Source organism: Pan troglodytes, chromosome 20 (assembly GCF_028858775.2).
Source record: "Pan troglodytes isolate AG18354 chromosome 20, NHGRI_mPanTro3-v2.0_pri, whole genome shotgun sequence".
Classification (NCBI taxonomy): Eukaryota; Metazoa; Chordata; class Mammalia; order Primates; family Hominidae; genus Pan; species Pan troglodytes.
The window spans coordinates 40,251,792-40,279,273 of NC_072418.2; the positions used below are offsets into that span (position 1 = coordinate 40,251,792).

General features: G+C 41.4%; 1 protein-coding gene across 4 annotated transcripts; it reads left to right on the forward strand.

Moving 5' to 3' along the window:
- Window positions 1–371: 371 nt before the first annotated feature.
- On the forward strand, window positions 372–26,695 carry ZFP82 (ZFP82 zinc finger protein). 4 transcript variants are annotated; one of them, XM_524462.8, is made up of 5 exons: window positions 372–576; window positions 9,176–9,262; window positions 11,036–11,162; window positions 13,054–13,146; window positions 24,553–26,695. In XM_524462.8, the coding sequence occupies exons 2-5, from the start codon at window positions 9,254–9,256 to the stop codon at window positions 25,920–25,922; spliced, it is 1,599 nt and encodes a 532-aa protein (XP_524462.2). In that variant the 5' UTR covers window positions 372–576; window positions 9,176–9,253; the 3' UTR covers window positions 25,923–26,695. The 4 variants fall into 4 exon arrangements, with proteins under 4 accessions (XP_524462.2, XP_009433737.1, XP_054529362.1 ...); XM_009435462.5 differs by having other exon boundaries at window positions 403–576; window positions 13,051–13,146; XM_054673387.2 differs by having other exon boundaries at window positions 410–566.
- Window positions 26,696–27,482: the final 787 nt, after the last annotated feature.

Here is a 27,482-nt window from a genome sequence, read left to right on the forward strand (position 1 = left end):
TACCATTTAAAAATACAGAAATGGAAAATATAGGAACTGGCTTCCCCGAATCTCCGGAGTCACACGGTCTCAAATCCCAACCAGCCACACCCAGTGAAAGAATCCCACCCAGGACCGCGCCAGGGACAGACTCGCAGCGCCGTCCTCGCTCACAGGGCTCCCTAGTTGGCACTATAGAGAGGCGGTCGCGGGCGCCCCTCTTTAACGCGCCAGCCATCTGTCCCCGCTCCCCTCCAGGCCCTGCCGCGCCGTCCCCAGGCGCTAAGGGACTCGAAGCGCAGCCTCGCTGGGACGGACCTAGCTCCGGCTCTGGGTTCACGCAGAGCAGGGACTGCACCAGCGAGCGGACCCTTGAGACTGGCCGCGCCTGCGCACTCCGTGAGCGCACCCGGCCCTCCCAGCAGCCTCCGCGCGCAGCCCGTTAGGCCCCGGGGATTGTGGCCCGACCCGGCAGCGGCTCCCTCCGTTCGGGCATCGCTGTGCCTCGGGTTCGCGCCCCGAGTGAGCAGTCCTGGCCCGGAGCGTCGGTCCTGGTAATCCGTAGGAAAAGCGCTGCGGCCCAGGGGGTAAGGAGAGGTAAGCGGGGCCACTGCAGTATCGCAGAGGGGCGGGAGCCCGCGCCTCAGGCCCGGGTGTGTGTGTCGTGGGCGTGACGGGGCCGGGGCTGGGACGTGACGGAGTCTGTGCGGCTGACTTGGGTGCAGAGACTATTGTATGAGCGAAGGTTGTTGTGGCCATGGAGTGCGTGACTGACCCCAGCATCCCCTGCCCACACCGGGCCCAGCTGCAGAGAAATGGCCCTCGGTCAGTTTCTGCGCGCCAAAGACTCCCAGCAGAAACGCGCAGACTAGGCCGGACCAGGTGGCTCACATCTGTAATCCCAGAGCTCTGGGAGAGCGAGGCGGGAGGATCGCTGGAAGCCAGGAGTTCGAGACCAGCCTGGGCAGCAAAGCGAAACTCCCATCTGTAGCAGAAATTTAAAAAATGAGCCGGGTGTGATGGCGTGCTCCTGTGGTCCCAGCCACTCGAGAGGCTGAGGCGGGAGGATGGCTTGAGCCTAGGAGGAGGTCGAGGCTGCAGCGAGCTATGATAGCACCACTACTCTCCAGCCTGGGCAACAGCGAAACAAGGCTCAGACCCGACCTTGGGATAGGAATATTAGAACTGAACGAGCCCCCGCTCCCGCCCAGGCTTGCTCCTGGAAGGGACTCCCACACCACCTCCTCGCGGACCCGGACCCACGCACGTGCACTCACAGCTCTGAAGAGTCCAGCTGCAGGTTTCAGAACCACAGCATTGCTTCCAGGAAGCTATTGTGAACTTCAGTTCTAGCCCCGGGCATCCATGACCCTGGCCTTTCTTTGATACTGGGAAGAGTTAACAACACCATCTCTCTTATGTTACTCTGGTTATGTGTGGGTGGGCGGTGGGGGCATTGTGCCCTAATTTAACCATGCGAGGCTGGGCTGCAAGAAAAGCCTGGTTCCCTTCTTAGCCAGTCCTGCCCAACTCTTTAAGAAAAGGGGTCTGAGCGGGAGGAGGAATGAATTGCTGTTGCCTGTTTAAGTCAAGGTCGAGGCGAGTGGGTGTTTCTGCTTTCTTCTGTGAAATGCATTCTTATTTCTTAGGACATGAGAATATTTGTTTCATTCTCCATAAATGTCCTGTCCATTGAGCTGATACCTAGGTCCCCTCCCTAGAGCCTGTATGCACATACCCATTTGGTAGATGTTTTTCATTACTTCTGTGGGCCTTCTTTTAATTACTATGTGTAAAATTCTTAGAACAGTTCCTGAGACCTCGTTAGTACTTAATAAACCTTAGTTATATATTCTTAAGTAGTGATTTGGAGCAATTCTACATCAGCCTTCTATAGATGGGGGGAAAATGAAAATACTAAGCCAATTGTGATGAGTATTTCCTAGTAAAAAATAAATGAGCCAGATCAGATGCTTAAATAGTCTAAAACAGGAATTTTTTTTTTTTTTTGAGACAGGGTCTTGCTCTGTCACCGAGGTTGGAGTGCAGTGGCACAATCTCAGCTCACTGCAACCTCCCTCTCCGTGGTTCAAGCGATTCTTATACCTCAGCCTCCCAAGTAGCTGGGATTACAGGCCTGCACCACCACTCCTGGCTAAGTTTTGTATTTTTAGTAAAGACCGGGTTTTACCATGTTGGCCAGCCTGGTCTCAAACTCCTGGCCTCAAGTGATCTGCCCGCCTCGGCCTCCCAAAGTGCTGGAATGACAGGCATGAGCCACCGCGCCCAGCCTAGAACAGGAATTCTTTTTTTTTTTTTTTTTTTTGAGACGGAGTTTCACTCTTATTTCCCAGGCTGGAGTGCAATGGTGTGATCCCAGCTCACTGCAACCTCCGCCTCCCAGGTTCAAGCGATTCTCCTGCCTCAGCCACCCTAGTAGCTGGGATTACAGGCATGTACCACCACGCCTGGCTAATCTTGTATTTTTAGTAGAGACGGGGTTTCTCCATGTTGGTCAGGCTGGTCTTGAACTCCCGACCTCAGGTGATCTGCCCACCTTGGCCTCCCAAAGTGCTGGGATTACAGGCATGAGCCACCGTGCCCGGCCATAGAACAGGAATTCTTAACCAGAAGTAATTTGAATTCATTTGAGGCTTTCAGGGGACCAGATACTCTTTGAAATTGTACATAAAATTGTTATAGATATCTGTTAATATGCCACTTTTATGGGGAGAAAATATGTAATTTAATGAGATTATCAAACATGATCCATTAAGATTCAGATCTACTGGCCTAGAATCAAAGTCTGTAACCTTTGAGAATGTTTTTCAATGTTAGACACAAAATTCGTGTCTAATAGTAGGAAACGATTAAATAAGCCACACTCCATGTGATGCAGCTTTTTGCCATTAATAAATACTGTTAATTATGAGAAGGAAAAAAAGCTTGTGATCGATGTTGTCTAAGCAATAGTTTTGAACAAGCTGACTCACGAAACCTTTAATCATGTATGAATCCCTCTTAATAAGCTAGAGATTTATAAAACATTTTGCAAGGATTATACATAATATAAAACTAGTTTCTTAGTGGAGAAAAAAAGATAAACTGTTGTTTACCACACTGTTCTGTCTGCTTTTGTATACTTTTACTGAATTTAGGAATGTTGCTTGATTGTGTTCATTCATAGAAGAATCTTGAGAGTGAAAATAGCCCATCGTTTTGATGAAGAACAGTTAAAGAACTGATGGGTGTTACTTATTTGTGCCACGCTGTTGTTTATTTTCCCAAAACCCACTCATGTCACAGGCTTATAGAATCACAATTTTCTTAACAACTAAAAGATATTCCCTCTTCACAACTCTGTTTTTAATTTTATGTGTATGAAAATAGTTTAATTGGCTGGGTGCAGTGGCTCACGCCTGTAATCTCAACACTTTGGGAGGCTGAGGTGGGCAGATCACCTGAGGTCAGAAGTTTGAGACCAACCTGGCCAATATAGTAAAACCCTGTCTCTACTAAAAATAGAAAAATTAGCTGGGCACAGTGGCGCCTGCCTGTAATCCCAGCTATTTGGGAGGCTGAGGCAGAAGAATTGCTTGAACCCATGAGGCAGAGGTTGCAGTGAGCCGAGATCCTGCCATTACACTCCAGCCTGGGTGACAGAGTGAGACTCTGTCTCCAAAAAAAAAAGAAAGTCCTGGTTTAAGCTGCCAACTATATTTAGCACTATTCAGAACAGATTTTCTCCATCCCCTACCACCCAGTCATCTTCACTCTATAAGAATAAAATTTAAGTTGCCCGTAGTCTCACCATCCACAATAAATGTTACTATTCTAATGTTTGCTTTTCCATTTTTTTCTGTGCACTTGTGCACATGTGTTTGTTTTCCAAAATAGAATCACAACAATTGATCATTTTAGGAGACAAAGACTCTGCAACACTTTGTTTGAAAAAGGAAAAAGAGGTTGGGCCTGGTGGCTCACGCCTGTAATTCCAGCACTTTGGGAGGCCAAGGCGGGCGGATCACCTGAGGTCAGGAGTTCCAGACCAGCCTGACTAACATGGTGAAACCCTGTCTCTACTAAAAATACAAAATTAGCCAGGCGTGGTGGTGCATGCCTGTAATCCCAGCTGCTTGGGAGGCTGAGGCAGGAGGACCACTTGAACCCAGAAGGTGGAGGTTGCAGTGAGCCGAGATCTTGCCATTGCATTCCAGCCCGGGCAACAGGAGCGAAACTGTCTCAAAAAAAAAAAAAAGTATTTAATATGATACCTTATCAAAGCAAAATTCTTGAGCTGGTTTTATGATATGGAATGGTGTCCCTTTGGAGCTACTAGGGATGGAAAGTAACAGGGGCCTTGCTCTACTTTTTGATTTCTGTGAATCCTTTTTCGATAACATTATTAAGAAGAATTACATAGGCCAGGTGCGGTGGCTCATCTCTATAATCCCAACACTTTGGGAGGCCGAGGCAGGCAGATCACGAGGTCAGGAGATCAAGACCATCCTGGCCAACATGGTGAAACCCTGTCTGTACTAAAATACAAAAAATCAGCCGGGTATGGTGGCATGCTCCTGCAGTCCCAGTTACTTGGGAGGCTGAGGCAGGGGAATCACTTGAACCCGGGAGGCAGAGGTTGCAGTGAGCCGAGATCATGCCACTGCATTCCAGCCTGGCAACAGAGCAAGATTGTGTCTCAAAAAAAAAAAAAAAAAAAAAAAAAAGTAGAATTACATTTTCAAGCCTAGTTCTAACATTTATCAATGTTTTAAGAGCAATGCTGAAAAATCTCAAGAAGTTTTTAGAGAAAGGGACTACTATTGAAATTGTTAAAGATAATTTATCAGCAAATACCAAATTTTTAAATTGAAAATTATTGAAGCCAGGTGTGGTGGCTAACGCCTGTCATCCCAGCACTTTGGGAGGCCAAGGCGGGCGGATCACGAGGTCAGGAGATCGAGACCATCTTGGCTAACATGGTGAAACCCCGTCTCTACTAAAAATACAAAAAATTAGCCGGGCGTGGTGGCGGGCGCCTGTAGTACCAGCTACTCGGGAGGCTGAGACAGGCGACTGGCCTGAACCCGGGAGGTGGAGCTTGCAGTGAGCCGAGATCACGCCACTGCACTCCAGCCTGGGTAACAGAGCGAGACTCCGTTTCAAAAAAAAAAAAAAAGAAAATTATTGAAGATAATTTTTAAAATAATGGAATGAGGGGTATGTGATGTTTTTCACTGAATTTAGTGCTTACAGTAAGCCATTTTAAGTGCTTTATGTATTATGTTCTTAACCTTCACAACAACCCTATAAGGTAGGTACTGTTTATTCCTTAGTTTATATCTGAGGAAACTGAGACACTGAAAATTAATGCGTCCAAATTCTCACAGTTAATAATTCTCAGAGCTCTGTTCATATCCTGAATCTTGATAACAAAGCCTGTATTTTTAATAACTGAGAGTCTGCCACCTCCCAACATTGTACATATTCTTTTAGTCTGACTCCCATAGCTAGTAATTTATCATGAATATCTTCCTTCTTTAATTAATGTGGGCCAATGCCATCATTAATAATTGCATAATGTGCTATAATATAGTAGAACATCATTTATTCAACTTGTTGCCTACTGTTAGGTATCTGATTTCAGGTTGTCGTAAATTATTCTTTTTTTTTTTGAGACGGAATCTCACTCTGTTGCCCACGCTGAAGTGCAGTGGTGCAATCTCGGCTCACTGCAACCTCCGCCTCCCAGATTCAGGTGATTCTCCTGCCTCAGCCTCCCAAGTAGCTGGGATTACAGGTGTCTGCCACCACACCCAGCTTATTTTTGTATTATTAGTAGAGATGGAGTTTCATCATGTTGGCGAGGCTAGTCTCAAACTGCTGACCTCAAGTGATCTGCCCGCCTCGGCCTCCCAAAGTGTTGGTTACAGGCATGAGCCACTATGCCCAGCCAATAAATTATTCTTTGATGAACTCTCTTGCAATACATCTTTGTATATTTTTACAAATATTTCCTAACGATAAATTCCTAAAAGTGGAATTTCTGGGTTGAATTATGAGACATTTATAAAATACTCACAATATGCCAGATCCTGTGCCAGTCCTTGGGGGAAATACAGTGACCAAAATGACATGGTTGGTATCCTTACGTTGTTTGTTGTCTTTCAAGGTAGATAAGCCTATGCAAGAATAACACTGAGATAGGTGAGGTAAAGTCATTGAAGAATTCATGTGGCATGGCTTGAGAGGTCATGGGAAGCAGACAGCTGATTGTAGCAAGCATTGTCAGGTCACAACCAAATAATACCGAACTCATGGGATTCCTATGGGGTAATGGATTTTATGTAATAAGCATGTTCCTTATAGTTTTTATTTTCATGATGTCGATGCAAATGAACAGGACAAGAAGATTCAGCAGCTCCTAGGTGGGCCTCATGGCTAAAACAACTCTTTCAGAAACAAAACAAAAGCTTGGTCAAGAAGTCATGAGAAGTAGCAGCAGTGAAACAAGGCATTAATTGAAGATGTTTAGCTATGTTTATGTAGGCAGAACTCTGACATACATGAACACACTTAGAAATCATAGAGTCAGTTCAGATTTTGGGAGCTGAAATCAACAAAAACCAGTAAAAACATAGAAGCTGCTTTTAGGATATTGAATTTTTTTCTCCAAGTTCAAGGGATGACTACTTTAAAAACTATCTCTTTAACCTAGTTAAAGAACGTTTTCCGCTATGTGAAGTTAAAATATATATTTCAAGTATATATGGTCATGTAGAATTATGAAATAAATGTAAGCGAAAAGGAAATCAAGATCAATATCTATTGATGCCTGTCAGTGTTTCTTTGTGCTGATTTGCATGTATACTTTACAGATGTCCTCATAATGTTCATTTTATTTTTCTAAGAGATTATATATCTTGAATATTTTATATGTCCTTGTGTATTTTCTAAAACTTAGCACTTAGAGATTAATACACACGCACACACACTCTCTCTCTCTCTCTCACGTCTGTTTTTGCTGTACCTTAACAGGATCATACTACTCACAACTGTTAGTTACTGCACTCTTCACTCAACAAACTGTACTGAACATATTTCCATATTTCCAGTTAAAGAGCTGCATTATCATTTTTTAAATGGCAACAGTTTGTTTTACTCTATGGATGCTTTATGATTTATTTAATCTGTTTTCTTTTTTTTTTTTTTTTTGAGACGGGCTCTTGCTCTGTTGTCCAGGCTGGAGTGCAGTGGCATGATCCCGGCTCACTGCAAGCTCCGCCTCCTGGGTTCACGCCGTTCTCCTGCCTCAGCCTCCCAGGTAGCTGGGCTTACAGGCGCCTGCCACCATGCCTGGCTAATTTTTTGTATTTTTAGTAGAGACGGGGTTTCACCATGTTAGCCAGGATTATTTAATCTGTTTTCTATTGAAGGACATTTAGGTTCTTCCCAGCTTTTTTCCATTATGAACAAGGTCAACATACTCTTACACATACCTTTGATCATATGTACAATTTTTTTTTAATCCCCAAAGTAGAATTTCTGAATCAAAGAGTATGCGTGGTTTAAATGCTGCTTGTACATACTTTAAAATCTATGCAGTCTGCAGTATACTGGTTAGAATGTTCATTTCCTCTCATGCTTGCAAATATGGGTATCGGTACTCAGATACCTGTTGGTGAGCTGATGTGTTATTTTTATTTTATGTTTTTTTTAGTGAATCATGCATGCCAGTTTTCTCTCACTGGAATAGAAATTCTGGGTTTCAGAGACAAGAGCTAGAGTTGAAGGAAAGCTGACTCTATGGTTAGATAAATGATTCCAAATGCAGCTTTGCTACTCATAAACTGCATTTCTACAAGTGATTTTATTTCCTTTTTTTTTTTTTAGATGGAGTCTTGCTCTGTCTCCCAGGCTGGAGTGCAATGGCGCAATCTCGGCTCACTGCAACCTCCGCCCCACTAGGTCCAAGCGATTCTCCTCCCTCAGCCTCCCCAGTAACTGGGATTACAGGCGTCTGCCACCACACCCAGCTAATTTTTGTATTTTTAGTAGAGACAGGGTTTTACCATGTTGGTCAGGCTGGTCTCGAACTCCTGACCTCAGGTGATCCACCTGCCTCGGCCTCCCATAGTGCTGGGATTATAGGCGTGAGCCATCTCGCCCAGCCCAAGTGGTTTTATTTCTCTTCATGTGAATTTCTGATCCATTGCATGGATAGAATAATTATTGGGCTAAAGAGCAATCCTGAGGATATAGTTAATATATATAAAACAGGCCGGGTGCGGTGGCTTAGATCTGTAATCTCAGCACTTTGGGATGCCGAGGTGGGCGGATCATGTAGTCAGGAGTTCGAGACCAGCCTGGTGAATATGGTGAAACCTGGTCTCTACTAAAAATGCAAAAATTAGCCAGGCGTGGTGGTGCGTGCCTGTAGTCCCAGCTACTTGGGAGGCTGAGGCAGAAGAATTGCTTGAACCCGGGTGGCGGGGGTTGCAGTGAGCTGAGATCGTGCCGCCGCACTCCAACCTGGGTAATAAGAGCAAGGCTCCATCTAAAAAAAACAAAAACAACAAACAACAACAAAACAACAAAAAAATATATATATACACACATACACACACATACATATATAACACCCAACATACTGGAATTCTTGATAAATAGACATTTGTTATTGTCAAATGACCAAGAGCATGAATCCATGCCTGTTCAGCCTAGGTTGTAAGAAAGAGAATGGCAAATGAATTAATTCCAGAAAACAATGTGGATGATTCTGATTCTGACTGGAAAGAGAGAGTGATGAGCCCAGAGGATTTTGAAAGTTGTTCTGGCTTCAAGTAGGGCTGCCAGTGCGCAGTTTTGTCGTCGTAATGGCTGCCAGGCTTGGTCTTTATGAATTTCTCTCTTTGTGTCTGGTGAATCTAAACAGGCCTATGAAACTTTGAAGGAGGAAGATTGTGGTTTAGATGATACAGCCCCTTATCAGCCCTGGAATTAGCAAGGGATTAGACTCGTCCAGACTCCCTCAAATTTCTCTCTCTCTCTCTCTCTGCCTATGTGTGTGTGCGCGCATGTGTGTTGGAGGAGCTGTGGTGGAGAGATCAGAAGAGGGGAAAGGTCACAGTAACTCAAGTCATTTGGGGATTTCTGAGGTCCATCTGATCTCATGGCCTTGTTTTCCTCTCCCTAGATCAGCCTCTGTGGACTTGGTGCTTCTTCTGGCAAGTAAACCCCAAGGAGGACTGACCAGTTCTTGAATTTCTATACCATGGCCCTTGTAAGTTTTTTTCTCCTCCTAGGAATATTATCATGTTAAGGTTCTGTGACCATTTTTTTATTCTGAAACTTCCTTACTATCAGAGCTCCATCCAAGAACCTTCTTCCAGTTCTTCCAAATCCAGTGGGGGGTGAACCACAATGCTTGTCCTATGAACACTCTTTATTCTAGTCATTGTTCTTATATTTGTTGAACAAATTATTCAGCGTCTCCTATATGTGCTCAGTCTTCTGCTAAATGCTGCAATGGAGGAAAAATGAAATCTCTTAAATATTTGACCATGGGCCCATTTAGCCACTCATAGGAAAACTGAACTTTGAGTTTTCCAAGTACGTAAGATAAGGGTCATGGCTGGGCATGGTGGCTTGCACCTGTAATCCCTCCGATTCAGGAGGTTGACATGGAGGATTGCTTGAGCCCAGGAGTTTGAGGCTCCAGTGAAGCTATGGATGTGCCACTGTACTCCAGCCTAGGTGACAGAGGGAGACCCTGTCTCTTAAAAAAAAAAAAAGTTATAAAACAAAAAGGTAAGAGTTGCTGTTAGTTGGCCTCAGCCTCAGTATATCATAAGATCTCATGTTTTGTGAGGCTTTTAGGACTGAGTAGGGGTGTGGCTAGGTCTTACAGAGAGATCTGAGATCTTCTTTTGGAATTCCTGAGTTACACTCAGGAACAAGATTCCATTTTTGGTTGAACAGGATGTGCTGGTCTAGAATGACATCTTTGTGATTCTGGATTATGCTGTATCAATATCCTTTAACTCAGGAACCAGGAAGGCATACAGTGAGGGATGGAAAGTGATAGCATGTGAGAAGGTAATCCAGGTACATAAGTAGTCACGTTGACTCCCAGAATTGAGGAGGATCTTAAGGTTTTGTCCAACCAAAATATCTAAGTATAAAAGAATGATTAAATCTCATATATGCATTGTATAGACTATTATATAACCAATTTTTTTTTTTTTTTTTTGAGACGGAGTTTTGTTCTTGTTGCCTAGGCTGGAGTGCAATGGTGTGATCTTGGCTCACCACAACCTCTGCTCCTGGATTCAAGCGATTCTCCTGCCTTAGCCTCCTGAGTAGCTAGGATTACAGGCATGTGCCACCAGGCCCAACTAATTTTGTATTTTTAGTAGAAACAAGGGTTCTCCTGTTAGTCAGGCTGGTCTCGAACTCCCGACCTCAGGTGATCCTCCCACCTCGGCCCCTCAAAGTGATGGGATTACAGATGTGAGCCACTGCGCCTGGCCTATACAACCAATTTTTAACAGTCGTAATTAGAAAAATGCTTATGATATGATCTGCTTCTAGGATAAACTTAGAAGACATTCTCTAATTGCATTTAGATCCTTTTCTAAGATAAAGATATTGTAGGGAGGGAGACTTTAAAAAAAAATCTGTTCTTTAAGAAGAAAGGGGCGGAAGAACTCACCTTCCTTGGGAATTGATGAGGGAGACATAGTAGGCAAAGGCTTATATACAGTATTTCATTTAATTGGAAAACTGATTTTTTTTTCTTTCCCAGGCGTATCTAGATTATTAAGATTTGCCAGAGTATAAGAGTCTGTGTCTGTAGCAACAGGATCCTTCGGGAACCCAGGCACTTTGCTTCAGGCACACTCATTTCCTGACTCGCTGTGTTGCAGGCTTCCAGCCCAAGCCTGTTTTCTTGCCATATGATCCACTTCCTGCAATATCTCTTCCCTCTTTTCTCCTTCTACCTTAAAATACATTTTCTTCCATTTCATTTATAATGTGTGGTTTGTCCTTTCAGCGATCAGTGATGTTCAGTGACGTATCCATAGACTTCTCTCCGGAAGAGTGGGAATACCTGGACTTGGAACAAAAGGACTTGTACAGAGATGTGATGTTGGAGAACTACAGCAACTTGGTCTCACTGGGTAAGGTTATCTGCTTCTAGGAATTTAGACTGTGTTCTCTGTAAATCAGCTTTTTCCTGGGGAAATTTCAAGAGTATCTTTTAGGAAGCTATCTAAATTTTTGCTCCACTTTCTAAAGGGAACACTTTGAGCTTTATTTCATTGGAAGTGAGCACCTTCATTAAGCACATTCACCTTCCCCATCCTTAAGTAGCCCTTGGGTCTTAATAATGAAGAGGCTGGGTTTGAGATCTTTGTGATTTGTAGCCTCACCAGCGTCAAAGAAAACAAGTTTCACTTTGTGTTTGAATTCAGAATTGCTTTAGATGTTTTGTTGCTTGTTGGTATATTTTGTAAGGGAAATAGCTAGATCCTGTTTATTGAATTAGCTCTATCAAAATAATACATATGATTTATGTAGTGGTAAAATGGATCAACAGCATGTATTTACAATTCAAGAGAACTCATTCCTTCCATTAATAAACAAACATATTCAGTTTTACCTACTTTTATGATTGAAAATTAAAAATCTAAGAATTGTATTCATGTGTTTTATTGCACAGCAAGATGAGTATAGTTAATAATAATGTGTTGTATATTGTATATTCCAAAATAGCTACAAGAGAGTATTTTTAATGTCCTCACTACAAAGAAATGATAAATATTTGAGGTGATGGATATGCTAATTACCCTGATTTGCTAATTCCACAATGACGTGTATCAAAACATCACATTGTAGCCTATAAATATATACAATTATTAGTCAAAAGACAAAATAATTATTAGTGAGTATATGGAAAAACTAGAACCCTCATACATTGCAGTGGGAATGTACGATACTATAGATATGACCCTGTAATACTTCTCCTAAATGTTTACTCAAGAGAAATAAAAACGTGTCTATACAAAGATGTATAAGTATTCACAGCAGCATTATTCACATTATCTAAATAAATGGATAAATAAAATGTGGCATAGTCATACAATAGAATATTCATTGAAGGAACAAACTACTGATACATGTTATAGCATGCAAGAATATAAAAAACACTATGCTAAGTGGAAGAAGCCAGATGCAAAAGATTACATATTATATGATTCTATTTATATGAAATGCCCAGAAAAGGCAAATCTATAGAGACAAAAAGAAGATCAATGGTTGTCTGGGGCTGGGAGTAGAAATGAGGATTGACTGCCAGTGACCAACAGGGATATTTGGGGGATGATGGAAATATTCTAAGTTTGGGTTATGATGATGTTTGCACAACTCTGTAAATTTACTAAAAATCACTGAATTGTACACTTAGGTAGGTTTTATGTTATATAAATTATATTGCAGTAAAGCTGTTAAAATCCAAGAACTTTACGTTTAATTTAACATTGTTTGAATATCCAAGAAATAATAGTACATGTCCCAGGAAGCTTATTTTTCCTCTCAGCAAAATAACAATAACCAATAGCTAATGAAATATAAATAGTGTTTGGTATATACTCTAGGCAATGTTTAGATACAGACATATATTAATATAATCTTAACAATAATCATATAGGTACTATGATTATCCCTATTTTATAGGGAAGGAAAAGGTAGCATGGAAGTAACTTGCCCAAGGTCATACAACTAGGATGTGGTTCAGGCAGGATTTGCACCCAGCAGTCTGTCATCTCAACCACTATTGCCTCTGAAAAAGAAACACTTATATGAATATAGATTTTAAAAAGATTTTTTCATTCCCTCTCTAGTCTCTATTTGTTGTGTAACCTTAATGTAAATGTTTTTAAAACATCTTTCACTTATTTGTTTTGCCTTATTAATTACTGTTTTGACATATACTTTAACCAAGACTGAATCAAAGTAATTTTGATTTATTTTTTATTTTCATGTACCTTATATTCCTTTTCTTCTAAGCAGGATGCTTCATTTCTAAACCAGATGTGATTTCCTCATTGGAGCAAGGAAAAGAGCCTTGGAAAGTTGTGAGGAAAGGAAGAAGACAATATCCAGGTGAGGGCTAGTTGGGCAGGAAGAAGCCATCACCACAGGGAACCCCAGATCACTGGGGAAGAGGCACATCCTTATGTTGTTTAGAAAGCCCTCTTGAAAGGTCTGTGGCCCAAGGAGGAAAGGTCTGTGACATGGGGAGCAAATTAAGGTCTCAGCTGGGGCATACTAAAAGAAGCACTTATTTGTCCCATTTACCACTCTTCTTTTTTATTATTGTTCTCTCTAGTTTTCCTCCTCCTTAATGGAGCTGAGGGGTAAGGTGGTGCTCTCTTTGGCTCACTGTTGACAACCATTGTATATTTTGATTCAGTTGCTTTCCTCCTTTGCATTTTTTTTTTTTTTTTTCTGAGATGCAGTTTCGCTCTTGTTGCCCAGGCTGGAATGCAATGGCACAATCTCGGCTCACTGCAACCTCTGCCTCCTGAGTTCAGGCAATTCTCCTGCCTCAGCCTTCTGAGTAGCTGGGTTTACGGGCAAGTGCCACCACACCCGGCTAATTTTTGTATTTTTAATAGAGACGGGGGTTTCACCATGTTGGCCAGGCTGGTCCTGAATTCCTGACCTCAGGTGATCTGCCCGCCTCAGCCTCCCAAAGTGCTGAGATTACAGATGTGAGCCACTGCCCAGCCCCTCTTTTGCATTTATAGTGTCAGCTGAAGAATGACAAAGTTCATACATTTGGAAAGGAGAGCTTTATTTTTCATAAAGGATTGCAGCCTGCAAGGTGGTTATTCTGACAGACTGGGAAGTGTAGCCTAGGCTTCTGCCAAGAGACGGGCATTTCGAGGGAGGGAGAGGGTAAGACAGAAATGTATGCTGAATGTTAGCCAAGTATACATATTCAACAGGCTACAGGAGGAGCTATGAATACTCAGGAAAGAGACTGTGCACATGCATATTAGGTTAACATAAGTCCTATGGCCACTTTAGGGTAGAGATTTAACATTTAAATGCATTATAACTAGGACCTATGCATTAAAAGGGTAAATGTAGGACACAAGTCCATGATCTGTGTATCCTTGGGAGACCAGTCAAAACCAGTCCAAGGCTGGAAGTCGTTTATCAAGAAGAAGCTGTGGACTGGAATAGCTGTCATGTTGGAACCATAAAAACAGGAGTGTGGAGTGGTGGGGGAGTGTTCTGATGAAGTAAGCAAAAGGGTCTTTCAGCCTTTTATTTTCTCTAGCTGACTTTTGAGAAAATCTAATGATCAGAAAGGTGAAAGGGATTGGAAGCAAATGGGTCATGACCAGCCTTCTTTCCTGCCATGTGCCATGACTAGGAACTTAAAGTTTGGGGGTCTTTAGCCAAAAGAGGGTCCTTCAGTCTGTCGGGGTTTAGGACTTTTACTTCGGTCTTTAATAAATAGATAGGTGGCCTTGGAGCTGGGCACTGTCACAGACACTATCAATGTAGTGGTAAACAACCAATCAAGTTTCCATCCCCACGAAATTTACCTTGTAATAAGAGAAACATAATAACTATAAATAAATAGGAAATACAATGTCAGGTAATGAGAGTGCTATGAAGAAAAGTAAGCAGAGTAAGGGGATGGAGATGTTTGCTGGGAAGACTCTTTTAGTTGTCAGAGAAGCCTTTTTTCCCCCAACTTTTCTCATAAATTATTAAAGGGAAATAAAAGACTACAAAAATGATATGCTTGATAGTATAATCATATATGTTTTATCAGCAACTAAAGTTTCATATGAATTATTCTAGAAGATAGCTCCTAGTTCACAGAATATCATTCTTATTTGATTTTTCTATCTATGTATCCATCTATCTTCACATTAAGAAGAAACATGGATATAATAGACTCTAGAGAGAATGATCTCATGGTCTTTTGTTTACCTTGTCTGTGCTGTTTTCATCTCTCTTTGCAGCTCTTGTTTCAAAAGGTTTTTTTTTTTTTTTTTTTTTGCGACGGAGTCTCACTCTGTCGCCCAGGCTGGAGTGCAGTGGCGTGATCTTGGCTCACTGCAACCTCTGCCCCTCCAGGTTTAAGCAGTTCTCTGCCTCAGCCTCTGGAGTAGCTGGGATTACGGGCGTGTGCCACTATGCCCGGCTAATTTTTTGTATTTTTTGTAGAGATGGGGTTTCACCATCTTGGCCAGGCTGGTCTTGAACTCCTGACCTTGTGATCCACCTGCCTCAGCCTCCCAAAGTGCTGGGATTACAGGTGTGAGCCACCACGCCTGGCCTTTTTTTTTTTTTTTTTTTTTTTTGAGATGGAGTCTTACTCTGTTCCCCAGGCTGGAGTGCAGTGGCGTGATTTCAGCTCACTGCAACCTCTGCCTCCCAGGTTCAAGTGATTCTCCTGACTCGGTCTCCTGAGCAACTGGGATTACAGGTGCCTGCCACCATGCCTGGATAATTTTTTTTGTTGTTGTTATTGTTTTTTGTTTTGAGACGGAGTCTCGCTCTGTCACCTAGCCTGGAGTGCAGTGGCGCGATCTTGCTCACTGCAAGCTCCGCCTCCCAGGTTCATGCCATTCTCCTGCCTCAGCCTCCCGAGAAGCTGGGACTACAGGCACCCGCCACCACGCCCGGCTAATTTTTTTGTATTTTATTTTGGTAGAGTCGGGGTTTCACCGTGTTAGCCAGGATGGTCTCAATCTCCTGATCTCGTGATCCGCCCGCCTCAGCCTCCCAAAGTGCTGGGATTACAGGCGTGAGCCACCGCGCCTGGCCATGCCTGGCTAATTTTTATATTTTTAGTAGAGATGGGGTTTAACCATGCTGCTGAGGCTGGTCTTGAACTCCTGACCTCGTGATCCGCCCATCTCGGCCTCCCAAAGTACTGGAATTACAGGCATGAGCCACCACACCCAGCCACAAAAGGTCTTAAAAAATGTTTTTATTCAGAGACATATGTTGTAATTTTGTATTTTGTTCTCTGTATATTCAGGTCTGGCTGAGGACACTTATTTTAGGGTACCAGTTCTTATTTTATAACCATAGGACCATTTCAGTGCCTACAATGTTTGTAATGTTCTATCTTCTGACTTAACCTTCTACCAAAAGAAAGAAAAACATGCTTTTTCCCTCTCATCCCTAATCTTTTTTTTTTTTTTTTTTGAGATGGAGTCTCGCTCTTCGGTCCAGGCTGGAGTGCAGTGGCGTGATCTCAGCTCACTTCAAGCTCCGCTTCCTGGGTTCACGCCATTCTCTTGCCTCAGGCTCCCAAGTAGCTGGGACTACAGGCGCCCGCCACCATGCCCGGCTAATTTTTTTGTATTTTTAGTAGAGATGGGGTTTTACTGTGTTAGCCAGGATGGTCTTGATCTCCTGACCTTGTGATCTGCCCATCTCAGTTTCCCAAAGTGCTGGGATTACAGGCGTGAGCCACTGTGCCCGGCCCCCTAATCTATTTTAAAATTCACATTCAGGTAATTAAATGACATTTGCAATTATTAACACTCAAAATGTAATGCAGAGGTTCCAAGTGAATAAGATAATATCCATTTAGTCAGGAAGCATTTAGCCAAAATAGTAACTGTTGGCTCAGAGTTAGACATCTTAAACAAGACCATGTATTTTTTTTCTTCTTTTCTATTCTTCCTTTAAGAAAGTTTGATTAAAGTATAAATAACATGCCTTCAGAAAAGTGGACAAATGACTTTCTTGAGGTGATATTTGAGAAGAGACATGAATTAAGCGCTCAAGACATGTCATTTTCTGGGAAAAGAGCATTATGAGCTGATAGAAAAGGTCTGAGTGGGGCATTAGCCTTGCTAGTCTGAGGAATAACAAAGATGGCCATTATGGTCAGACCAGGGAAAGGGAAAGTAAGAAGCTGAGATCAGAGTTAGGCAAGGACGCGGTAATGTAATCACTAAGAGAAATTGAAAGCCACGGGCTGCTTGTATTCTAAAATGATTTCTCCGGTTGAGTGCAAAAGCAGGAAGCACCGATACTGAGGCAGTTTCAGTTGTTGAGTTAGACAGGGTGGTGGTTTGGATAAGAATGGCATTGTTAGGAAGTAGTAAGAAGCTGTTAGGCTCATGATGTGTATGAAGGCGCTGTCAAAAGAACATGCTGATAGGATTATAAGTGAACTAAGTGGGAAGGAGTGATATAAAAGGAGAAGAAATGAGTGTTGGCTTAAACAACTGGGTGAATAGAAGCAGAATTTACTGAAGTGAGGAAAATAGGAAGAGCAAGTTGGAAAGTTGACACTAAGAGTTTCAGTTTAAGATATTTTAAGTTTGAGATGATTATTATCTGTCCAGTTTGAGATGTTGCGTAGGCAGTTGAATATGTACACCCGGAACTCGGAGCGATTACAGCCTGGTTTATGTTTGGCTGTCTGTATGATTGGAATTTACATTCATGGATCTGGATGTGACCAACTAGGGAAGGCAGGCAGGCCGGAGAACTGACTCATGGGTCACTCCACCCTGTAGACCTTTGAAAGAGGGAAAGAGGGACAACAAAAGAGATAAAGAAGGAGCAGCCACTAAAAAAATTAAAAAAAAAAAGAAGGAGCAGCCATTGAGATAAAATAAAAATAAAGGAAATGTTTCACCATGGAGGGAGTAGAGAATGAGGACTGAGAATTGACCCCAGGTTCCAGCAAGATGGAGAATCCTGGTAAGCTTGTCAAGAAAGATTTTCAGTGGAGTCAGGATGAAAGCCCGAGTGGAGTGACTTGATGAGAGAAGGGTTGGTGAGGCAGTAACAAGAATGAGTATAAGACAAGTCTGGAGGAATTATGTATGAAGGGAAGCTGGGAAATAGGGTTGTCAGTTACACTGGGGATATGGGTTAAAAAGCAATGTATTTTATGACATTAGGGCATGTTTGTGTGCTCATAGGAATGATTCTATCGGTGGCGGAAATCAGTGCAGTAGAGAAAGGCATAATTGTCCTTGAGACTGGAGTAAGAAGGGATCCAGTGAGTAAGGGGGAATAAAAGGGAAAAACAGTGTAGTTATGTGTGCAGGTAGGTTGCTCAGGATGGTGGAGAGAAGATAGCATATTCTTCTGTTGCTGTTTTCTCAGTGAAAAAGAAGATCAATAGAATGTGAGAGCATCAATGGAATATTATTAGCATTCAGTATGGGCTTATTCAGGATGTGATTAAAATTGATTCTCCGAAGTACAGTTCCTTAGATGTCAGGTTTTACTATTTTCAGATCTTTGTACATTATCCCTATGTTGAAATGCAAATAGGACTTCCCTGGAACCAAATCTTCTATATCCCAGAACTTCTTGTATCAACAAAGTAAGATGGTTGATACAGTGCCCAAATAGAGTAAGTCTAAGTGATTTATATGACATTTTCTGTTTAATTAAAGGTGGTTCTCTGCAAAGAGGAATCACATTTATGATTTTTTATATTTATATATTTTTACCTGATCAAAAAAAGGACTTTTCTACATTCTCATCAGAAGTGTTTAATGGACTAGAAATCCTTTGATCCAACAGATTTAGGACTGGTAATAGGTCTGTTAGTCATAAAAAAATGGGTCGTATATTTTATGTACATACCATAAAAGTATTATTTTAACTTAAAACATTCAAATGTGTGTCTGTTTGCCAGTATTTTTGATAGTGTCCAAGTCTTCCTTTCCATTGTCTCATTGTATTTCATTTTTCCTGTAAATCACACACATAATATGAAGTCTATTATTTCCAGTTTTATTTATTTTTAAAGTAGAATAGGAACCAAACTTGCAGTATGAGTACAGAATACGTCTTGATTGTTATGTTTTCTTTCATTTTTTACTATTGTATTTCCCACACTTAATTTTCGACAGCTGAGATTTTTAGCAATCTGTATTTATCACCAGTTTTCCAAAATGTTCAATTTTGTTTTCATAGAATCAGTTGTTTTCTCATTGTTATTCATGAGTTTACACTCATGAATTTATTTAACATTTATTAAATTAAATTAGATACTTTCAGGAAAAAAGTGAAACGCACCTAAATTTGTTTGGAACAAACATAGTTGCCTCTTGTGAGGTGGGGTGCTTTGTCACCTGGGCCTGCGACTGTGGCTGTATCCCCAGGACATGACCAGCCACTGACCCATCTCTGATACCCTAACCTCTTGTCTGTTGCCTCCTCTGGAGGTAAACAGTAGTAGTTGCTGTCTGGCCTTGGAGAGGTAACCTGAGGGTTAAGTTTATCTGACCACTTTGAACACAGCAGTTACCCTGTGTATTGCCACTGTCTCCACACCTGCTTCTTGCTCAGCAACTTCTTAGTATGACCACCCTTGGTGGGGCACCCTTAGCTTCTGTGCAGGAATCTCTTCCTTGTGATTTGGTATATGATTTCTTCAGTATACACAATGCTAAATACTTCATGAGTGTTTCGAAGTTTTCCTCATAAAGGTTATCCATATATTTTAAATTTTTGTATTATGAGTGAGATCTTTCCCCTCATATTTTATTGTTAAATGTATATTCAAAGGATATTGTTGTTTGTATTTTGATTTTATATCCTGCTACCTTTCTAAATTTTGTTGCCATTTATAATATTTAAACCTTTGAGTTTTCCAATTAGACAGGCATATCCTTTGGAAATAGAGTTTTACCTCTAATTCTTCTACCTCTGATTTTTTTTTCTGATTTTTTAATTATGTTGACTAATAACTCTAATACTACATCATTAATAGTAGTGGTAATGTTAGGCAAGCTGCCTTTTTGGTAAGATAATATATACTTTATCATTTAGGGAAGTATCATTACAGTTTCACTGAGCTTTTTAAAAAAAAATCAGGAACATGAAGCAGGAGGATTGCTTGAGCCCACGAGTTAGAGGCGGCAGTGAGCTGTGATTGCACCACCGCACTCCAGCCTTGGTGACAGAGGGTGACGCTGTTTCTTGGGAAAACAAATTCAGGAACAGTTTTGGTCTTTTTTTAGTTACCTTTTCAGCATCTACGGAATTGATTGTGTGATTTTTTTTTTCTCCTTCACTCTGTTGGTATATTGAATTGTCTTAATAGATTTCCCCATATTGAACCATTGAAACATTTTTTTTTTTTTTTTTGAGATGGAGTTTTGCTCTTGTTGCCCAGGCTGGAGTGCAGTGGCGTGATCTTGGCTCATTGCAACCTCTGCCTCCTGGGTTCAAGCGATTCTTCTACCTCAGCCTCCCAAGTAGCTGGGACTACAAGCATGTGCCACCACACCCCGCTAACTTTTGTATTTTTAATAGAGACAGGGTTTCACAATATTGGCCAGGCAGGTCTTGAACTCCTGACCTCATGATCCACCCACCTTGGCCTCCCAAAGTGTTGGGATTACAGGTGTGAGCCACTGCGCCCGGCCTAAAACATTCTTGTAATAAACACCCCTTGGGTCTTTCAATGTGCTGTTTTATTAGATACTTAGAATTTTTTCCTCAGTGTTCAGAAAATTGGTGTGTAGTTTTCTTTTTGTGAGCGATCTTTATATCAGTATCACTTTATGAAAACAATTTGGAAGTCCTGATCTTCTTAGTTGAAAAAGAATTTTGATAGCCTGTCTTTAAAGCTTAAATAAGTTTTGTAAAGCTTTATTCTTGGGAAAAGGGATGGTAAGTCTGATCACATTCTCTATTTGCTCTATGGGAATTGATCTATATAAACATTTTATTAACATCTATCTCTTCCATGATCAGTTTTGATAAATTATATTCTAAAAAATTATCCATTTTAGGCTGGGCACGGTTGCTCATGCCTGTAATCCCAGCACTTTGGGAGGCTGAGGCGGGTGGATCACAAGGTCAGGAGTTCAAGACCAGCCTGGCCAAGATGGTGAAATCCCGTCTCTACTAAAAGTACAAAATTTAGCCGGGTGTGGTGGCATGTGCTTGTAATCCCAGCTACTTGGGAGGCCGAGGCAGGAGAATCGCTTGAAGGTGGTGGGGCGTGGCGGGGAGCCAGCAGGTGGAGGTGCAGATTGCAGTGAGCCGAGATTATACCACTGCACTCTAGCCTGGGTGACAGAGTGAGACTCTGTCTCAAAAAACAAAAAAAAAAAAAACAAATTATCCATTTTAGCTGTGTTTTCAAATTTATTAGCATAGTCATCTGTCCTCTGTATTCATGATCATTTTCATTTGTTCTTTCTTATTTCTATGTCTGTGCTTTCTTGCTGTTTTCATTATCTTAATCATGGTTTACATTTTGTTGATTAAAAAATTGGTTTATGAGGCCAGGCGCGGTGGCTAACGCCTGTAATCCCTGCACTTTGGGAGGCCGAGGCGGGTGGGTCACCTGAGGTCAGGAGTTTGAGACCAGCCTGGCCAACATGATGAAACCCGTCGCTAGTAAAAATACAAAAAATTAGCTGGGCGTGGTGGCGTGTGCCTGTAATCCCAGCTACTCGGGAGGCTGAGGCAGGAGGATTGCTTGAACCCGGGAGGCAGAGGTTGCAGCGATCCAAGATTGTGCCACTGCACTCCAGCCTGGGCAACAAGAGCAAAACTCCATCTCAAAAAAAAAAAAAAAATTGGTTTATGCTTTATTACTTCTATTTCTGTATTCTAACTAATTCTGCTTTTATATCAGTTAATATTTTTCTTCTGCTTTGCTTCAGCTTAATTTTATTTTCTTTTTTTGAGTGAGACTTTTAATGATGTTTTTCACTTTTATTGCTGTATTTTAGTTTGCAAATTTTCTTATAAGCACTATGGTTATGTTTTATAGATACTTATATGCAGGTTTTCAAAATGTAGGCTTAATTTTTTTTTTTTTTTAAAGAAACAGAGTCTTGCTCTGTCACCCAACCCAGAGTGCAGTGGCATAGACAGAGCTCACTGCAGCCTTGACCTCCTGGGCTCAAGCACTTCTCCTACCTTAGTCTCCCAAGTAGCTGGGACTATAGCACACACTACCATGCCCAGCTAATTTTTTAATTACTTTATTTATTTATGTATTTTTTTTTTGAGACGGAGTCTCGCTCTTTCACCCAGGCTGGAGTGCAGTGGCGTGATCTCGGCTCACTGCAAGCTCCGCCTCCCAGGTTCGCGCCATTCTCCTGCCTCAGCCTCCTGAGTAGCTGGGACTACAGGCGCCTGACACCCCGCCCAGCTAATTTTTGTGTGTGTGTGTAGAGACGGGGTTTCACCGTGTTAGTCAGGATGGTCTCGATCTCCTGACCTTGTGATCCACCCATCTCGGCCTCCCAAAGTGCTGGGATTACATGCGTGAGCCACCGCGCCCAGCCAATTTATTATTTTTAGAGATGAGGTCTTGCCATGTTGCCCTGACTGGTCTTGAACTCCTGGGCTGAAGAAATCCTCCTGCCTTGGCCTCCTCAAGTGCTGGGATTACAGGTGTGAGCCACCACACCTGGCCTCCCATTATTTTCAAAAAAACAAAAATACAGCCAGGTGGCCTGGCTCATGCCTGTAATCCTAGCACTTTGAAAGGCAGAGGTGGGAGGATCACTTGAGGTCAGGAGTTTGAGACTAGCCTGGCCAACATGGTGAAACCCTGTCTCTACTAAAAAAAAAAAAAAAATAGCCAGGCGTGGTGGCACACGCCTATAATGCCAGCTACTCAGGTGGCTGAGGCAGGAGAATCGCTTGAACCCAGGAGGCAGAGGCTGCAGTGAGCTGAGGTCACACCACTGCACTCCAGCCTGGGTGACAGAGTGAGACTCTGTCTCAAAAAACAAACAAACAAGCAAAAACCAAAAACATTGTTTCAGATCTTATTTTCCTATTGACCTAAGAGTTATTTAATATAGACTTTTGAATTTTCAGGTAGATTTTACTTTTGTTTCTTTTAATTTTATTATTAATTTCCAGTTTTAGTAGAAAATGTCTATATAATTTCAACCTTTTTTTTTTTGCTAACTCCTAGTTTTGTGTCTAGATTTCAGCTTTTTAATAGAGGCCACCTCATCATAATTGAAAACCTCATCCTGTTTCTCTCTCATACACAACTCATTCAGCATGTAGATTTTCCTCTGGCTGTTCCTGTTGCTGGCCTGCCATCCTCTGGCCTACATGTAACGTGACTTCTGTTAGCAAGTCCTTCACATTCAGATGACTGCAACATTTGAACATGCACATTACTTTTTTCCACATTTCTGAGTTACAAGCATATCCTGTCTTTTTGTGCCATGAATTTCATAAGAACTTCAATAAGATATAGACATGTTTTCCTGTCTGAAAAATCACTGATACACATTTCCTAAAAAAACAGGAATGGCCTTGACTATGAGGGAATGGAAAGGAGAAAACCTGAGCAATGGGAGGAAAGAACAAAACCAGTTGAACATTTGTCAAATGAATGAGTAATAGAATAAGTTGAAGGGGAGATTGAGTAGGTAGAACTCCTCAATACCTTTGTTATGGTGTAGAGACAAAGAAAAAGTTACCCATAGCTATGTGAAGGGGCAAATGGGCAGTGCACTGCATAGGTAAAGGCATAAGCAGTGGCGGATGCATAGGAATATACAGCCACCTATTTCCATTCTTGTATTTAGCTGGGCTACCCTGGATGAATAAAGAGAATATTTAATCACTGTAGTAAGGCATGAGAGACTAGAGGCAGAGAGATACATTTAGAACAAGTATGTAGCTATGGGAATTAAATGAGTAAAACCTATTACATGCTTAGCATTTATTACTTAATGTAGCGTTAACTAGGGATTGTTTCTGTCCTTGAGGAGGTTTATAGGTAAGAATAGGCAGTATAACAATTGGAGAAGTTAATAAATATATAATTTTTAAATTGAGAGCTATTATAAAGGCAAGGAATAGAGAATAGCAACATGGATTTAGGTACTATCAATAGGGTCAACCTTAAAGGAAATGACTTTTAATCTAAGATCTCAGGATGAAAGGAGCCAGCCATGCAAAGAGCCCAATCAGGAGATTTGTGGGAGATAGAACAGACTGTGAAGAGTCCTAAGAGATGGAAGTAAGTTAGGATGTGTGAGGTCTGCAAGGAGGCCTCTCCAGGGAGCAGTAAAGGGGACACTGGTTTGAGATCATATGATGTAGGTAAGCAGAGGCCTTCTTAACCACAGTGAGCTTGACTGGATTCTGAAAAAGATGAAAAAAATTTAAGTATAGATTCTCGACCTCTCATCTTCATCAGAATTATCATGTAGAGAATATTAAATATCCTTCCAGGACTGCAGAGTCTGATCCAGGTGGTTTGGGTGGTGTCTAAACCTCAGTGTTAGTAACAAGCTACGTGGTGATTCTGATCCACACCTCAATATGAGAACCACTGACTTAAAATGTTTACTTCATCACCAATCTTGCTATTTTGTATGAACTCTCATTTTTCCTGATGTTCCCTTTGGCTTTTTTTTTTCTTTCCAAATTGTATAACAATATTTTAGAGTTTTGGTTAAGGATTACTTTTGTTGTCTTTTATTTCTACATTAGAAATGTTGCTTCTTTTAGTAAAAGAAAACAGCATGTGTTTGCTTTCTTGTTTTATTTTAGATTTGGAGACCAAGTATGAGACCAAGAAGTTATCTTTAGAAAATGACATTTATGAAATAAATTTATCCCAGTGGAAGATAATGGAAAGAATTGAAAACCATGGCCTTAAGGGTCTCATTTTAAAAAATGATTGGGAATCCACAGGAAAAATTGAAGGACAGGAGAGACCTCAAGAGGGATACTTCAGTAGTGTGAAAATGCCATCTGAAAAGGTGTCCTCTTACCAGAAACGCACATCTGTTACTCCACATCAGAGACTTCATTTTGTTGATAAACCCTATGAATGTAAGGAATGTGGGAAGGCGTTCAGAGTGCGCCAACAGCTTACTTTTCATCACAGAATTCATACTGGTGAAAAACCCTATGAATGTAAGGAGTGTGGGATGGCCTTCAGACAGACTGCACACCTTACTCGACATCAGAGACTTCATTCTGGTGAAAAACTCTATGAATGTAAGGAATGTGGGGAAGCTTTCATATGTGGTGCAGATCTTAGAGTACATCAGAAAATGCATATTGGTGAGAAGCCCTATGAATGTAAAGAATGTGGGAAGGCTTTTAGGGTACGAGGACAACTTACTCTGCATCAGAGGATTCATACTGGTGAGAAACCCTATGTGTGTAAAGAGTGTGGAAAGGCCTTTAGACAGTACGCACACCTGACTCGGCATCAGAAGCTTAATAGTGCTGACAGGCTCTATGAATGCAAAGAATGTGGGAAGGCCTTTTTGTGTGGCTCTGGTCTTAGAGTACATCACAAACTTCATACTGGTGAGAAACCCTATGAATGTAAGGAATGCGGGAAGGCCTTTAGAGTGCGACAACAACTAACACTCCATCAGAGAATTCATACTGGTGAGAAACCCTATGAATGTAAGGAATGTGGAAAGACCTTTAGCCGTGGTTATCATCTTATTCTCCATCACAGAATTCATACTGGTGAAAAACCTTACGAATGTAAGGAATGCTGGAAAGCCTTTAGTCGCTACTCACAACTTATTTCACATCAGAGTATTCATATTGGTGTTAAGCCCTATGACTGTAAGGAATGCGGGAAGGCCTTCAGACTACTTTCACAACTCACACAGCATCAGAGTATTCATATTGGTGAGAAACCTTATAAATGTAAGGAATGTGGCAAGGCCTTTAGATTGCGCCAAAAACTTACTCTACATCAGAGCATTCATACTGGCGAAAAACCCTTTGAGTGTAAGGAATGTAGGAAGGCCTTTAGACTTAATTCATCCCTTATTCAACATCTGAGAATTCATTCTGGTGAGAAACCCTATGAATGTAAGGAATGTAAGAAGGCCTTTAGGCAACATTCACACCTTACTCATCATCTGAAAATTCATAATGTAAAAATCTAAGAAAGTCTTTTCAACTTCTGTGTTATAGAACATTCTATGAATGTAGTAATTAATCTATTTTGCTCCATACATGCAACTGCCTTGGCATTAGAGGTTTTATACCATTAAAAGAGTGTGATAATGTATTGTAGTCCATCATCACTCAAACCTGAAACTTCAGCATATTTGTTCTAAAAACTAATCCTGTTATAAGAATGAGAAAGACATTTACCGTCATCCCTATCCCATCACTTTGTGTCATACTGGACAAGACGCTTAACTGCTCTGTGCTATAATTTTTTAATTTATGACGTGGTCATATAAGAATGCAGCAGTTTGACACTCTTTCAATCAAGAGGTGGAATTTACATCCCTCTGTTGTATACAGGCAGACTCTGTGACTGCTTCGCCCAGTAGAATATGGTAGATGTACTGCAGTGCTGGTTTCTTGACTCAGACTTTACCGGTAGGGTTACTTCATCTCATGAAATGACAGAACTGTCTTGTTACAAAGTCTGGCTACTTTGCTGAAGAGACCACATGAAGAGGCCCTGAAACTACGTAGAGAGGGAGAGGCACCTGCTGAACCCTGTCTTCTTGACATCCACCAAGATACCAGACATTTGAGTGAAATTTTGGATCCACCAGACCAGCCACCAGCTAAATGCCAGTGAGCGACTTGGTAACCTGAACTGATGCCACGTAGAATGGAAGAATTGACCAGCTGAGCCCCTGCCCAAATTTCTGACCCACAAAAACATGCGATATAATAAAATGGTTGTTGTTTTAAGCCACTAAACTTTCTTTTATTATCATACTTAATATTTCTTTTTACATAATTCATACTAAAGGCTGTGGGCATAATGAGTATAGAAATGCCTTCCACCAACATTTAACCTTCATTGAACTTGAGATATCTTATTCTCGTTAAAATATTGAAAGTAAGGAATTCCTTTCCAGTTTGTTCATTAAAAAACAGATACCCTAGACCAGGTGAGGTGGCCCATGCCTGTAAATCCAGCACTTTGGGAGGCCAAGTAAGGACGATTGCTTGAGGCCAGAAGTTCGAGACCAGCCTGGGCAACATCGTGAGACCCTGTCTCTACCAAAAAACTTTAAAAATTAGCTGGGCATAGTGGTGCATGTCTGTAGTCCTAGCTACTCTGGAGGCTGAGGTGGGAGGATCATTTGAACCCAAGAGTTGAGGCTTCAGTGAGCTGTGATTATACCACTGCACTCCAGCTTGAGTGACAGCAAGACCCTGTCTCAAAAAAAAAAAAAAATCTACAATCAGCTTTCTCTGGCCCCAGTCAATATTAAAAATTGACAAAGGATAACATGAAACTTTGGAAATTAAAAGTCACCTGTATTATGAAGCCCCATTAATTTTTTTAATTACTTCATTGTTTTTTAAAAATGCTAAATTGTCAATTTAGCATTTTGAGCAATCCCCTCAAATTGGCTCCTATGTCCTTTTATCATGACCACTCCAACCTTTGAGCTTTTTTTTTTTCCTGAACCAAATGCATTGATTAGTTATGGAGCATACTAGAGCATTATTAACAAATAAAGGAAAAGAAT

Excerpts from the sequence above, each read along its gene's own strand:
- ZFP82 (XM_009435462.5), top strand. Across the intron at positions 11,163-13,050 it reads CAGCAACTTGGTCTCACTGG|CAGGATGCTTCATTTCTAAA; the intron begins GTAAGGTTATCT and ends TTTTCTTCTAAG. Across the intron at positions 13,147-24,552 it reads AGGAAGAAGACAATATCCAG|ATTTGGAGACCAAGTATGAG; the intron begins GTGAGGGCTAGT and ends GTTTTATTTTAG.